The sequence below is a fragment of the Botryllus schlosseri genome, chromosome 4 (assembly GCF_051294905.1).
Source record: "Botryllus schlosseri isolate E-star chromosome 4, Bs_hap1, whole genome shotgun sequence".
NCBI classification, from domain to species: Eukaryota; Metazoa; Chordata; class Ascidiacea; order Stolidobranchia; family Styelidae; genus Botryllus; species Botryllus schlosseri.
Window position 1 is genome coordinate 21,048,656 of NC_137239.1, and position 15,061 is coordinate 21,063,716.

Genomic DNA, 15,061 nt, shown 5'->3' on the forward strand with positions numbered 1-15,061 from the left:
GAGAAACCTCAGAGTCACCTGTCGAGTGCCGACGCTATTCAATTCATAAAGTCGCAACGCCCACACAAATCCAAGATATTATCGATCTAGCCACTACTGAAAGCGAATGCTCTTAAGCCTACGCAAATGGTTTAGAATGCACTATCTTGATATCGTGAACGGTGATAGGTGTTTTGCTTCGTTCATAGCGACTCAAATCTATTTTTAGAAATGGAGCGTCACATCGCGTGATTTTGGTTCGTACTGTGCTTCACAATAGGGAAGGCATCTTGATAGTCACATGATGTGGATATAATGGGGCGATAGGGTAAGGATATATAGATGTCAATTATTGATTATTTTGTAAAAAAAGATCTCTTATCATCACTGTCCTGTTGCAAGCATATCCTGTAATTTAATATCGTGACACAACTGCAGGTAAATATTCATCGGATTTTAAATATTCCTTTTACTCACGAATAAATTGACAGAAATATAGACTGAATACATCGAATTATTGGCAATAGCATGATTCCATCAACGGTACCTATGCAAAACGATACGTTTCATTGGTCGGTATTGCCGCGAAAGTGCATATGAAAAGGACAAAGTTGAAGACTATCAGTTTAGAGAATATCGTCGCTTAGCCTACGTTAGCTATCTTAATATTATGTAATTCAAAGAGCATCGTAAACGTTGACCATGAAAGTTCAAGAATTCTACGAAAATATACTTCGATCTTCAACAGGAATCCACTTCATCTAAACTTTCCAGGTAGTATCAGTCATACAAAGATGATTTATAAAATTATATTGACTACATGAATTGCGACAATACTCGATAAAGTATAGCCACTCCACTCATAACTTGTTTATCAATGGTGCTGATTTTGCCCGGCTGCTCCTGCATATCCGCCATTTTGTTGACTATCTTCACGTGGCGGTTGAGCGTCATCCATATTTCCACTCATAGCATCTACAACAGGCTGAACCATCCCCGAGAGCATTGCCAGATTGCATTCCTTCCTCGTATCTTCTGGGCTCATGAAGATCACTTGGAGACCCATCAATTCCATCAGGTCGGCGCCGTTCAACCAGGACTTGACCTTTCCGACGATGTGCATCTTGTTCGCTTGCATGACGTCGAAGAATTTCATCACGGAAGCGGCAAGCATGTTGTCCTCCGGGACTTCCATAGGAGAGAAAAGCACGAGGAACATCTTCATCGCAATTTCCTCTGGGTTTTCCTGAACGATTGCCAATACGTCGCGGGTGGCGTTGGCGATCTTTTCGTTATCTACCATGGTGTTGAAAGTTTCCACGTGTTGCTGGAAGGATTTCGTCATATTCATGAGAGTGTTCCATACCATTTCGCGTTCCTTCATAGTACTGCAAGCGTTCGTAACTCCGAGAAGCATTTTAACCTTCAGTTTCATAGTTTGTTTTCTCATTTCGGGCTCTTGATCCATGAAAACGGCGCAAGTGTCCAAATAGTAATTGATTGACTCCTTCAAGATGGATTTCACAATGTCCTCAGCTTCCATACGAGCGGCAACCTGGTTTTTGACCCAGTCCAGTTTGGTCATGGCGCCTTCGCCGTACCCGGCGACCATGCAGAATCCGTAGTATGTGGTCAGGTAGTAATCGTTTTGGGCGGTTTCGAGCTGTTTGATTTCTTCGGCCAGTTTGGCGAATCTCGCCTGGTCGATCATCTGTCCGGTCATCATCGCTGCCAGTTCTTGTTTCTTGGCTTGAAGCTCTGGGAAGTAAAGCGGCGCTCCAACGTATTCGAGGAGAATTCGCATCTGGTTTTGTACCCGGCTTTCCGCGTCAGACGCGCAATTGCAAGACGCCTGGTCGGTGTTCTGCTGCTGCTGTCTGCTCATGCAGCCTTCCGCCTTGACACCGTATTTCTTCTGGTATTCTTCCACCAAGCAATCGTACTTCAAGATTCTCTGCCTGTATTGCTGAGCGAGCTGGCTCGACACTCCGGCGCATGTCGGCAGAGGTGCCGGCTGCTGTTGAGAGCTGGTCCACATATCGTAGCACATGCCGAGTGCCGTGTCGGTGATGACTGGAACGCAAGTTATTGAGTTGCATAAGTATAGTCAGTAACGATGTGATTTTACTGTTTTGGGATTACCAACGTATGGTTTGCCTTATGCTTGAAACAGTTTTAGGCAGAACAACTTTCTATTGATATTTCTGATATTGCAAAGTAATTAAGTTGTTTTGTTATAAGTTTTCATCGCTTCTATTAGATAATTCATCATAAAAACCGCACAAACTAACCCCTGTGATACGTCGATTGAATATATTTTTGAAGGAAACCATTGAATTTGGCACTTGGTGAATTCGTCATTTCATGTCATTTTCGAATTTTTTTTTTCATACATACTTATTTTATTTGTTTATGTATATAATTATATATTTGTTCGCTAAGCACTGAATTAACTATAGGAAATTCACAGCATTAGTTTCACACTGACTACTTTGATCGCATCTGGTGAGTTATTTTATCCAGTAAATGCATTAAATGTCATATATATTTTTTCTACAAAGGCTTACTTGTCATGTCGAAGACTATGTTAAATAGTAATTATCGGGTATATATTATCCGACTGAGCAATCCGGTTCTTAACACAAATGATCACATCAGTTGAAAGATCCATTTTTCTCTCATAGCCATGATAATAATAATTATAATGATATGACACTATACATCAGGGGTGTCAAACTCAACTTGGGTCGCGGGCCGGATTCAAGAGTTCCAATCGCTCGCGGGCCGGACTAGTCAAATAATTCCAATATTTACCTCGAAATCCATATATTTGTTTCTAACTGGAATGCTTTATTATTATCAACGCTATGTAAAATTGTATTCTTCATTATATGATGGATCATGTGGGCCGAGGACTCTATTCGAGCAACACCGTTATTCGCAAACAATGGAATTGACAAAATACTATAATTGGCCGATTGAATACAGCTATAAGCCACTGAAACAGTGACTCAGACGAGAACATAAGTTGGAATATTATAATGCCTCGTTGGCCATGCGTATTCGTAGTGAGGAATACAGGAGATTATAAATTGGAATTTTGTTCAATACATTTTTCATCACCAATTCACTAATCTAGTTTCTCTGGAGACCGTGGCTGGTGTCTTTTGGGTCAGAGTAAGGTAAAATAGCATAGCGATCAAAGATATTTGAATTCAATTATTTGTCGTTTGTCGTTTCCGCCTCTGTGAATAACTATTATTTGGTCCAGTTTTGCAGTAAACTCTGAATGAACTGAGTATGTACTTTTTTGCCATCTCGAAATGTAGTGTCGACGTCTTATTCCTAATGGTTACTTGACTGAGAACAGTAAACTTCAAAAGACGGGTATAATGTGACCTATTCGGACGCTCGACATTTGCTGTCTTATGGGATTTTATTCTTTACGTCAAAGTATTTTTATTACTGAAAATCTCACCTTCTGTTATAAATCTGATTTCAATATTCTCAGAATGGCTTCGCGGGCCGGATGAAATGGTCTTGCGGGCCGGATGCGGCCCGCGGGCCGTATGTTCGGCACCCCTGCTATACATAGTATAATTTTTGGATTTTTGGTGGTAGAATTGCGTCATGCCGAGTGTTCTCTCTCTCTCGTCGAGCATGAATGTATTCACATTCTCGCATTCTCAATCATATGTTTGTCGACAGACATATAGGCACTTAGGCCGACAGGAAAAAACAGAAGTTATCCCTACTGGTATCTCAGGCTAAAACCACTCCCTTATTAAATACCCGCGCCCATCATTTGGGTCATGGGTTTGGCTGTTACTTGATCCATTTACCTCCCGTATTGAATTCAAGTATATAATAACAGAACGGCACTGCCTCTGCGAATTGAATCAATTTTTTTCGGTAATGAACGTGAATGCCGCTCTAATTAGCACAACTGATATAATGGCATGGTTTGCAAAAGTACAAAGAGCACGATTATTTACGCTTTATTCCATAAATTGATCTTGCGTAGGCTACACATTTACTTACATGTATCGCGCACGTTTGTCATGCATTTCTCGGTGCCGGAGAATCTGCCCAAGCCTGATTTTGAAGACAGAGCCATTCTGATCTTGTGGAGCATTTCAGGTTCCACTAAAGCAAACATCGTCATCAATTTACAAAACAAAGCTTCACAAGGAAATCCTTACTGAAGGTGTATTGGAAGTAAACATCGGCGGAGTAGCATCCCTCTTCGTACATGTTCTTTCCGACGAACACTCTGTCCTTGTCGATACCAAACACTTCTCCGACGGTTTCGCGAAGCGCCATACTGCAAATACAGCTCGAAGTCGTTGCTTGTTTCGAGAAATTTCAAGTCACAGATTTTCCCTCACGTAGTAAAATCAGTGCAGAACGGAAATACGATTCTGATCTTTTTCATGTTCTTTTCCTCGACGGTCGGGGTGGCGCAGTAGTTTTCTCCATTAACTTGAAGCACGGTGGTATGGTATGTGGCTGGAATGTATCCGCGGACTCAGATATGTGCCGTTTTCTAAAAGCCATGATGTTCATACCTCCGAATATGAGATCAAGTTCGCTTTCATCAGCCACTGCCGTAAGTCGAGAAACATTTGCGACACGTGTTGAGCTGTTTTAAAAGCAACAAGGATATCATGAAGTAATATACAATCGAGTCACACAATGAAAAATTGCTGTTTTATCCTACAATAAAGCAGGTGCCGCTTACACGGTATTCCCGTTTTCAAACATTCATGCGATAACCTATAAGGCTCGTCTATATTTCAAACTACATTACAGTGAATTTTTCTCTCTTTCCGCTTGCTCGCGGACTGACAGTGTTGGTTGTTTGACAGATCTAAAATCCTATGTATTGTTATAATCTAAATTCTGTGTCATGTACAGATTGTACACCGATATAATTGTGCTGAACTAAAGCCAGTCGGTTAGGTCAAGGTTGTACTATTGTATTATATATATTATACTGTTTGATATTACGAAGACATGGGGATTTGAGCAATGACGATCCCTTGTGCCTTCGAAATGGATTCAGCAATAATAGTAGCCTAATGTAATAAAGTAATGTATAGCATAGCGATTCCAGCGACAACGTTCTATCCCCGAACATTCATGTATTACTTTGAGGTTAGTATCAAAAGCTGATGCGTTTGCTGATGGTCGTTGTTGTTGTTACTGTTCATGACATTTCGGCATCTATCGTCATGCTACACCAGTCCGAGATTCTATATTATGAATGCAGAGCTGTTGACTTTATTATCGTTTTTAGCTTTTATAGGATACCGATGATTGCAATTTTACGGGACAATGGTCACGGTATTATGACAATGAATACAGTCCATTTCATGCCACGAATAAGAAGCGTACAACAATCACAAAGGTAGATCGCCACCGACCATTTCCACAAATACAGCAAATGCTTACTTATCCGTTCTGATATCGGAAGTATATTCGTAGATATATTCCTCCTTTTCAGGGTCGAACGCAGAGCAGTTGTCTACTCCCGGCCATACCATAAATGCTCGGACGCCGGAAAGCATCATCTGCAATTGAAACCATGACTTTGGTCGTGTGCGGGGTTGTGGTAACATAGAGCTCTGCGACTAATCATGGTCGGATATGAAATTAGTTATTTCATTTTATAGAACGAACATATTCCATAGACAATCTATGCCTGCCTACTTCCACACACTGTCGCCGACTCGATTACTATCGTCGTTCGTTACGGCTGCACCGGTTGGTTGAAACGCGGTTGTTGTTTATTGAAACGAAAAGATTTGGCACTTATCGCCTGGTCAGCCTTTTGCACCACGGTCAATGACATTGTACGTACACGTATGAAATAATGACAAAGTATCAGAATGAAGCAGAAACACTCGGGTCATGAAAGGCATTAAAACGTGGTAATGAGATCAAGATCAATAGCATCGTGCCGCATTGCTGTGCTAGTTTAGGATATGTGTCCGCTGTCGCGATAATGTTAGGGTCGGGTACTAGATTCCAGATTGATGACTGTATTGTGGATATAAATTCTCCAAAGGCTTTTGGAATATGACTAAATGGCGAGTACATAAAACATTTGATCCGACCGCAGGACATGTGCAATCCATATGATAATTTGTTTCTTTTAACTTTAAATAGCTTAACCACTTACACTATATCGTACGATTGAATAGCAACTTGTTCAACCAGCAGTCAGTACCTTCGCCATCGAACTTATTCCTAGTCGCCCTATTCCTAGTATATTATAATTTAATCTAATATAATTGTCGGCAGATGTACCTGTTGACCTTCTTGTCTCATCAGCGAGATTTCCCCCGCGATTTCCGATGCCTTCCCATTGTCGGGGAAATACTGTGACAGCATGGCACCGAATTTAAACATGTCATTTTCGATTTTGACGCCCACGCTGATCATAGGAACTAAATAAAATAGAGTGTTTAAGTCGATTAACTTAAAATAACAACAAATCTGAAAACTAGCTTGAGATTACGAACCAGTGTACCTTAATGTATAAATCGTGTAAGCTTACCATCGTATTCGCCGTGCCCATCTCCGAATGCACCGGTGGCAAAGACAGTAGCGACGACAAACAGGCTCAAGGAATACATGGTATTACTGTCGAACTTTCTTACTTCTATACCGACAACATAAATCGGAATGACAATTAATTTACAAAGAATTGAATTTATAAGTCCGAGAAAAAAGGCTATACACAACAGCCGATCTCTGTTGGCATTGGCGCATGTTCATTGTGTGGGCGAACTTTTCTTTCAGCAATGTATATCTCTCAAGCTACCAAAACACAGATGTCACGTGATAGGATACTTATGATGATAATAATCCTTCAAGATAAAGGAATTGCAGAAGTTTCACAAGATCAAGAAATGCCCATACAAAAGCTACATCAAACACAGCCAATAATTTCTTTACACGCTAAGGATTGCAGGTTACTTCTTCGGTCCCGACCCGCCACACATGCATCCGCTCCGTATTTCCTTTGCGTTAATGACAAGAATGCAGCGGTAAACTAGCTTCATTCAGAAAACTCATAATTCAGTTATGTGGGAGACGAATAGCATTCTAAATTGTGCAACGAAATTCCATTACAACTATAGCCTACAATAGCCGTCGTTATTATATCTCAGAGGGTTACCCACTGTAATCCAGAAAAGTACACCGCTCTTGAGAACGTTACGTTCACAAAAGAATCTCAACCACTTCTGAATAAATATAGTCATCGCTCCGGTATAAAACGACTTTCTCCATGAAGCGTCCCTGTTGTAACAAGGTGGGCTAAAGTTCCACGGATGTTCTTCAATGTTTCGCACGACTGCGATTCTATTAACGGGTCATGCGCTCCGTTCGTGGATACCTACGGTCCTGTGCTTTGTCATGCGCTTGTTGCGAAAAAATGGGAGCGTATAATACACAACCCTACATATATCAAGCGAGTGAGAGTATCGATTGCCGCAATGTAAAAAGTTAACCCCACGCATAGGCTATTCATTCGTGTACTGTCACGAAGTATTTGATTCGTGTGATATCCATGCATGGATGGTGGGACCCCCTGAAAGGTTCAGGTTCGTGTGAAGACGAACCTTTTTGATAGGTTCTGTGTGAACGCGAACGTGAACGTATGACGTTGCGTGACGTAATATTGGTAATTACAAACCTACGTTTCCGTGAAGCGATATATTAATGTATAAGACATCTAGCGACGACTCAGGTCACAGTATATGGCTCAATGCTGAAGTAGGCTACAGGCTGACTTTTTGAACGTCACCAAATGTATCAAGTGGAGCAATGATATGCTAATAATCGTATAAAATCAATATCTTCCGTCGCTTTGCAAGCAATTTTGACGAGGACTTGCGAGGGAATATAAGCTTACGCCTTAACGGTCGAGGCCAGACCGCACAACGTATTCGGCGTCTGATTACTGCTTCATTGATATTGAGCAGAGATTAAAACGGGTTACTTACTACCCATATTACCTCATAAACAATTTATACAGTAACCAACACACCAATTTCACGGATTTGGTTTTTATGATACAATAAACATATCAAATCAAGATGGATACCGTACGCCTGCTAGATTTGTTTTACATTAAACAACGAAGTATTCTTATCATCAACTTCATTAATTGGTTGAATAAGCATCATACGCTAACTACGTACATGTAGTGAATTTCGTTCTTGATGTTGTGTGATTGTTGATCAAGCTCACAGCAGAGATTCACTAAATATCCACAAACGGAAAGCTGAATATTTTGCGCAAACTTTTGTAACAAAGCAAGTTCTATTTTTGAGATTGGCAAGGTCAAGGCTCGTTTAATGTGGATTTTTGTTAATGCTGCCATGGTCATGCACAGAGTGGTCCGAAGTTGAAGTGCAAAGAATTTCAACCAAAGATGTTTTAATGACGTGAAAAGTTGTAATATATGAAAAAGGTTTACAGTGCAGAACCTACCAAGGTTCGTTTGTGAACGTGAACCTCTGAATTTCTGAGGTTAAGACACACAGAACGCGAATTTGATCCTCACGTTCACGCCATCCCTATTTCCGTGTCCGAAATTTCGGGATTCCAATAAAAGTATACTATACTGGATACTGTGCGATACAATGTGGACTATGCTCATGCTACAGTAACATTAGAAACGCCCCGAGAACTCCGACGCAAGTGAAAGCACGGTATTGTCTTACGTTCATCATACTTTGACTTTGCGGCATTTATAGGATTTGAAAATAAAGGAAAATGAGTTTGAAATCCGAATGATGATCCCGCTCCGTATTACCGCAAAAAATTGTATAGTGGAAAGTGAAATTCAAAACTCCATTTTGTGTCACGTTAGGTTCGGTTCGGTCTCAGACTGGGGCGTAGGATATGTAGTTTGCTGTTTTCACAAAACTAGCGGCCTCAAAAATATAATCATTTCAATCCGTATTGAAGTGATAAGAATCGTATTATCGGACAGTAGTGAACTTTACGCTGCAGTGTTATTATTCACGCATCTTAGTTACTGTTCGTTTTTCCACATAGATACGTTATAGAACGGAACCCCATGCAATGCTGCGAGAGATAAAAGTTACAAGCCATATGCTCGTGCTATTCATATATTCGCAAGGCTCACAGAAATCCGTGGTATTATCGATCGAACCAGTGTTGGAAGGGAATGCTGTTAAGCCAACACAAATAATTTAAAACGCCCGAATGAATATTATCGGTGTTAGGGACTTTGCTAGGTTTATAACGTATCACATCTATTATTGGAAACGGCTCGTTACATCACGTGATTATGGTGCGTACCGTGCGTCACAATAGGGCTGGAATCACGAAGCGCAAACACATATGCCCAAACAAAATTCAATAGGCCGCGGTTTTGATATTCACACTTTGTGAACACAGTGGGGAGATAGGGGTAAGGATCTATCAATGTTAAATATTGACTAATTTGTAACAAAAGCTCATTCGGCACTTTGCTGTTTTCGTAAGCATACCCTGTGCTATTATCGTGACAGGGCCACCGGTGCTTGTTCATCACTTAGAAGGTGCGGCCATATTCTCGCACTCCGACAATTGTATGTTACAAAAAGAGCTGATCGCAAGTGCTGAAGATATAGTTCACATATCCCGTGTATCAGTAGATTTGGGGTAGGTGGTTCTCGAACATTTTTTTACTGTGAGTTGCTCTTAAAATACTAATCACTCGCCAGACGTCAGGATTGCGGCGGGATCGAAAAGAGGGTCCAAATCGAAGTCAGATTCACACATGCATATTGCACACACAAGAAACGCATCTGTTGCAAAGCTTTTTCTTGGAGGTGCTCCGTTGAACCGTATTTATTGAAGTTATGATAGGCCCTATCGATTAGTTAATGCCACGATATCACTTAGGTATAAACGATGCGTTGTAATCTTTACGATGTTGTTGTTGTTGTTTGTGGTATTCATGGTGTTTACCGACTATTATGGTCATTTACACCAGGCCAATTTTCTTCATTTCTCTGCCATAGCTGCCGACTTGTAGCACGGCCCACTTTTAGGCTTTCAGAAAACACCGCTTACACGGATGAGATGGCGAGGAGGAGCCTAGATAAACCTCCAACATTTAGGAAGGAATTCTGGAGTCGACCTCGGACGCACTCGAACCATCCATTATTATAGCACTACGCTAGGGTTAATATTATTATTACACGGGTATTAAAGTGACGCTTGTCGCCGTTTAGGCCTTGTGCGTCACGACACAGATATAGGTACAGTTCAGTTTCATAGTACAGTTCAGATTCATCGAAAATCAGTATCTTCAACATCATGCATTGCTTCCTCGTTGGACGACTTTCAATCAGCGCAGTCACTCCTTCACTCTTTCTCTTGCATGCGTCCGTCTTCGAGTCTCAGCTGCCGACTTTATGAGAGCGTGGCTTGCTCTGTGTCTGGGCTTTTCAACACACTGTTAGTACAGCGGGATCGGCGATGAGGAGCCCGGATAACCTCCGACACATAGAACATGATAGAGCCGAGACTCGAGCCAAGAACCATTGGTGTCGTGACCGTGTCGCTTAGCACACTGCGCTACTCGCTTCCCGCTACGTTAGGGTTACCATATTCCGAAATTCGAAAGGAGGACACTTTTTGCAAACCACAAAAGTTAGTTTACCGGAATTGAAAACGGATGATTTTGAAATATTTACTGAAAAAAGGTCATCACTTGGGCTCGACTCTCGCATTACCCACTTTTACGATACTTTAAACGTCATCACTATGATTCGACTCCCGATTGACCTCCACTACCTATTTTGCGTCATTCATGCCCATTTAAGTTGACCCTGTTCATAAGCCTAGCTGTAAAGTAGGACGAATTGGCGAAAGGAGGACATTTATGCGTCCTCGGAGGTCATTTTCAATTTCCTAGAAAAGGAGGACAAATCCTCCGAAACGAGGACGTATATGGTAACACTAGGCTACGCTTTCTCGCCACCTCATCCATATTCTGAAAACTCTTACCAACTTAGGAAGATTGAATATAATTTGACTTGAAAAGCAATGAACTATACTAGTAACAGTTTTTAATTTGAACAATACTACTCTATGCAAAGGCCTATTTCTTCATCGGGAAAGTTTTAAAACATTAGTCACTTTTAAAATTGAAATAAGTTTACATATGCAGAAGGGCATCGAATTGTGTTCCATCACGAAGCGACCTTTACTGTATGGCGTCGTATAGACTTAATGATGTGTAACTGCAACTCGATTCTGCAATTTATTTGCCCGAAATGAGCAGTTTTCCGTCCTAACGATTAGTAGTCGTTTTACTATGTATTATTAAACACCATTTGAATTATCTGACTTCTATACTGAGCGTATATATGTTCAATTTGGGTTTTGTTGGCCGCTTCATTTCCCCACTTTTGCTTCTCATTGAAAAATGTTTTAGGGGAATTCAATCTCTCCTCAAGCTCCATTGCTGCATTTGGAGATGTAACTAAGATTCCTACAAAGGGCGTGTCACGCTCGCCCGTTGACATAGTTACCAATCGGCGAAAATGAACTGTAACCGGACCAAGTCAAATGCCGTTTCAAATGTCTTCAACATAGCGTATCCTCGACGGGGTAAAGATATTATTTTAGGTTACACGACATTACTGTATGATTATACGCTTGTATTGACGTCATGTATTCAACTTATTCGTAACGAGTTTAATCGAATTAAGAACTCGCACTCGGTAAAGGCCATTGCTTATGTGTGCATCGCGTACAAACGACTTCATTCATAAATTTCAATGATGCCGAACATTTAGTTTGTTTGTTTCAAACAGATTGGTTGTTGGTATATAGAGGTCCAGAGAAAATAATTGAGAAGGTATCCAGAATATTCTGGATTTATTCTCCACAATCTCCTAAATCAGTGGTTCCCAAGCTTTTTTTTTACCCACGGACCATTTTCACCGGACTCACGGACCCCCCCCCAAAGTCATAGGATTAATCTAAACAGCCCGTGCAAATTTATACCTGCGAACGCCAAGTAGACTATATTATAATTGACAGCCCTAAAATATGGTTTTATCTGGACCAAAACGTAACACGACTATGTCAGCCCAAAGAATGTTCGTCCAGGATCCCCATATGGTAGTCAGCATATCCACGATTTTGCCTGGGGAAGCGAGTGGCGCAGTTGGTTAAGCACCAGCATCACGACACCAATGGCAGTGGTTCGAATCCCGGTTCGGACTAACTTCAATGTGTCGGAAGTTATATGGGCTCCTCATCGCTGAACTCACTGCAGTTGCAGTGATTAAACAAGCCCAGAAATCACAGTGAGCCGAGCTACAAGTCGGCAGGAAAGATCCGATAAATCGCGAGTGAGAGCCTGAGACAATGGAAAGAAGAAATGCATTGATCCGTTTAAAACTGTCATGTCGTGGAGCACAGAGCCTTAAACAGGCTATAAGCACCACTTGTTCTGTACAATAGGAATAATAATAATACCTGCGAACGCCAAGTAGACTATACTATAATTGACAGCCCTATAATATGGTTTTACGTGAACCCAAACGTAACACGACTATGTCAGCCCAAAAAATGTTCGTCCAGGGTCCACATATGGTCGTCAACATATCCACGATTTCGCCTTTTCTTCAGGTAATCGTATCACGTACGTTAGCGTATAAGTGTAGGGTACAAAAATTCGAATATTATTTCTGTACCAAGTTTCAACCCGTATTACGTGAATCACGCAATGAATAGTATTTTAGTGATTGTTACATGGGTTTCGCCGGCAAGGTACCCAAATTTTCAGTACGTTATCTGAGTCCGAATACTGAAATCTACTTCCATTCTTTCTATCTCCCGAGTATTTCTGTCATTCTTTCACAATTTTGAAGTCATGCTTAGATTCATTTCTGTTCATATGAGTAATTCTGTCACCGTCATTGAGCAGCCTGGAGCGTCCGCACTGAACAAGATCAATAAATGTGTAGTTGTGAAACACTGTACGCTGTAATTCGTTTGTGTGGCATTGACATTGCCGGCATTTCCTTCAGGTTACGAGGATATACATTTCAAGCTGAACTTCCGTGCTCGCGTGGTCCGTGGTCGATCAAAAGCACAATCATATCAACTCTCTATCGCCCCTGCCTGTAAACAATCACACAACAGACACACCGTCTGGACGGTGGTTATGTTTAAACACAAATCGACTCGATTTTTATTCATTGCTCTAAAATAAAATCAATATGATCTATTGCCGTGGTTCTCAACCGGGGGTCTGGACCCCTGGGGTCCGCGAAGCATTTTCGGCGGGTCCGCGAAACCTCCAAATGAAACTAGTTTGATAACCTGATTTGTATTTTTTTTTAATTAGAGAGATGATGAGACAGTGTCGCTTCATAACTGCTAAAACTTCATAACTCACACAAACAGAATCGCTTTCTGAGATGAAATATTCTACTGTGCAAACTCATTTTAATTTCCAAACTGCCTATATATAGCTTACTTGGATACAAACATATTGCTGTTTAGAGATGTTTTGTGTTCGGATTTGAAAAAAAAAAGTTCGCAAAAATCCATTTTATCCTGTGATATGCATACCGGCAGCCGCTATTCCAGAATAACTACAACATGAGCTGCTAGTTAGAAATGACAATGGTGGTAGTTATATGCTCACTAACAATCTGTTTCTTAATTTAGGTGTCATATATGTTGCGATCATACCCAAACGTGTCGTCAGAAGCAGTGCGTTAATATTACATTCGTCACCTCCTATCTTTGCGGAAATAAATTTTCGGCACTCGCTCATAGCAAACAGACGGCAAAGTCATCCTAATTTCGACATAAATAGTGGGCTATGATGTTATTTTCAAAAATGGTCATTTTGTTTCTGTTTTTTCACCGGCATAGCCTACAGTTGATATTAGCACAGGACAGATGTGTCGGAGGTTATCTGGGCTCCTCGTCGCCGATCCCGCTGTACTAACAGTGTGTTAAAAAGTCCAGAACCAGAGTAAGCCACGCTCTCATAAAGTCGGCAGCAGACGCCCGAAGACGGACTCATGCAAGTGAAAGAGGAATATGTGTGAATGTGCGTGAATGAAAGTCGTCCAATGAGAAAGATGCATGAAGCTGAAGATACTGAACCGCCAGTCAATGAAACTGTTCTGTACAAATATCTGCGTCGTGACCCACAAGGCCTAAACGGCGATAAGCGTCACTGTTAATACCTGTGTGTAATAATAATAATAGCACAGGACAGATGACGGTTGCACGATAATAGAGCTAAAATTGAACTAAAACTTTGGGGGTCCGTGGGGGTCCGTGACGGTCCAAAAGGGATCCACGAAGACAAAAAGGTTGAGTACCAATTGCATAAATCATTGCCTTATACCTGACTTATAACCGGGTTCACACTTTCCCTGAACGTGAATTAAATTGGCTAAAGCTGGGGACGTAAACCGCACGGTGGCGTTTGGCGTTGCAGAGCATAGTGTAGACTCCAAAATCAGACTTGTGCAAACTAAACATTTAGTTAGTTTATGGTCAACTAACTAACGATTTTTTCAGTAGTTCTAGTTTTAGTTGTAGTTGCGGATTTTGAAAATTGAGTAGTTCTAGTTCTAGTTGTGGTTGCAGTTTTGGAAACTTCCCTAGTTCTAGTTCTAGTTGCACAAGTGAAAAAAATATTAGTTGCTGAACAACTAGTAAACATGTGTCGTGGTTTTGGGCGAATTGAGATGCCGGTGTTCTGTAGAATGATGTTTGTGCACAATGTGCAGCTATTGCTCGCTCAGCGTCATCGCTGCTAACAATGGCGTAGCCGGCGGGTGACTTTTTGGGGTCGGAATCTCTCCCATTTCGAACTTGAAACTCAGTTGTTTTGAAACGTCGATTCATTTTCTGATATTTCCGAGAAAATCAAAATTACTGTGTTAACTAGGAGGATGAAATCCAGTTCTGTACGATTCTATACCTTCAATGACTTGGGAACCCATATATGGGCATTGGGCAACTATTTTCTGAGAATGACAGGCAGTAAATACGTTGGCGAGCTATT

General features: G+C 41.1%; 1 protein-coding gene across 1 annotated transcript; it reads right to left on the reverse strand.

Annotated features, from left to right (window-relative positions):
- Positions 1–412: 412 nt before the first annotated feature.
- LOC145437380 (uncharacterized) lies at positions 413–6,701 on the reverse strand. Its single transcript, XM_080314597.1, has 8 exons — positions 6,542–6,701; positions 6,292–6,431; positions 5,434–5,552; positions 4,548–4,621; positions 4,368–4,488; positions 4,182–4,303; positions 4,021–4,125; positions 413–2,052 (listed from the first exon to the last, which is right to left on the reverse strand). The coding sequence occupies exons 1-8, from the start codon at positions 6,618–6,620 to the stop codon at positions 854–856; spliced, it is 1,959 nt and encodes a 652-aa protein (XP_080170723.1). The 5' UTR covers positions 6,621–6,701; the 3' UTR covers positions 413–853.
- Between the last annotated feature and the right edge of the window lie 8,360 nt (positions 6,702–15,061).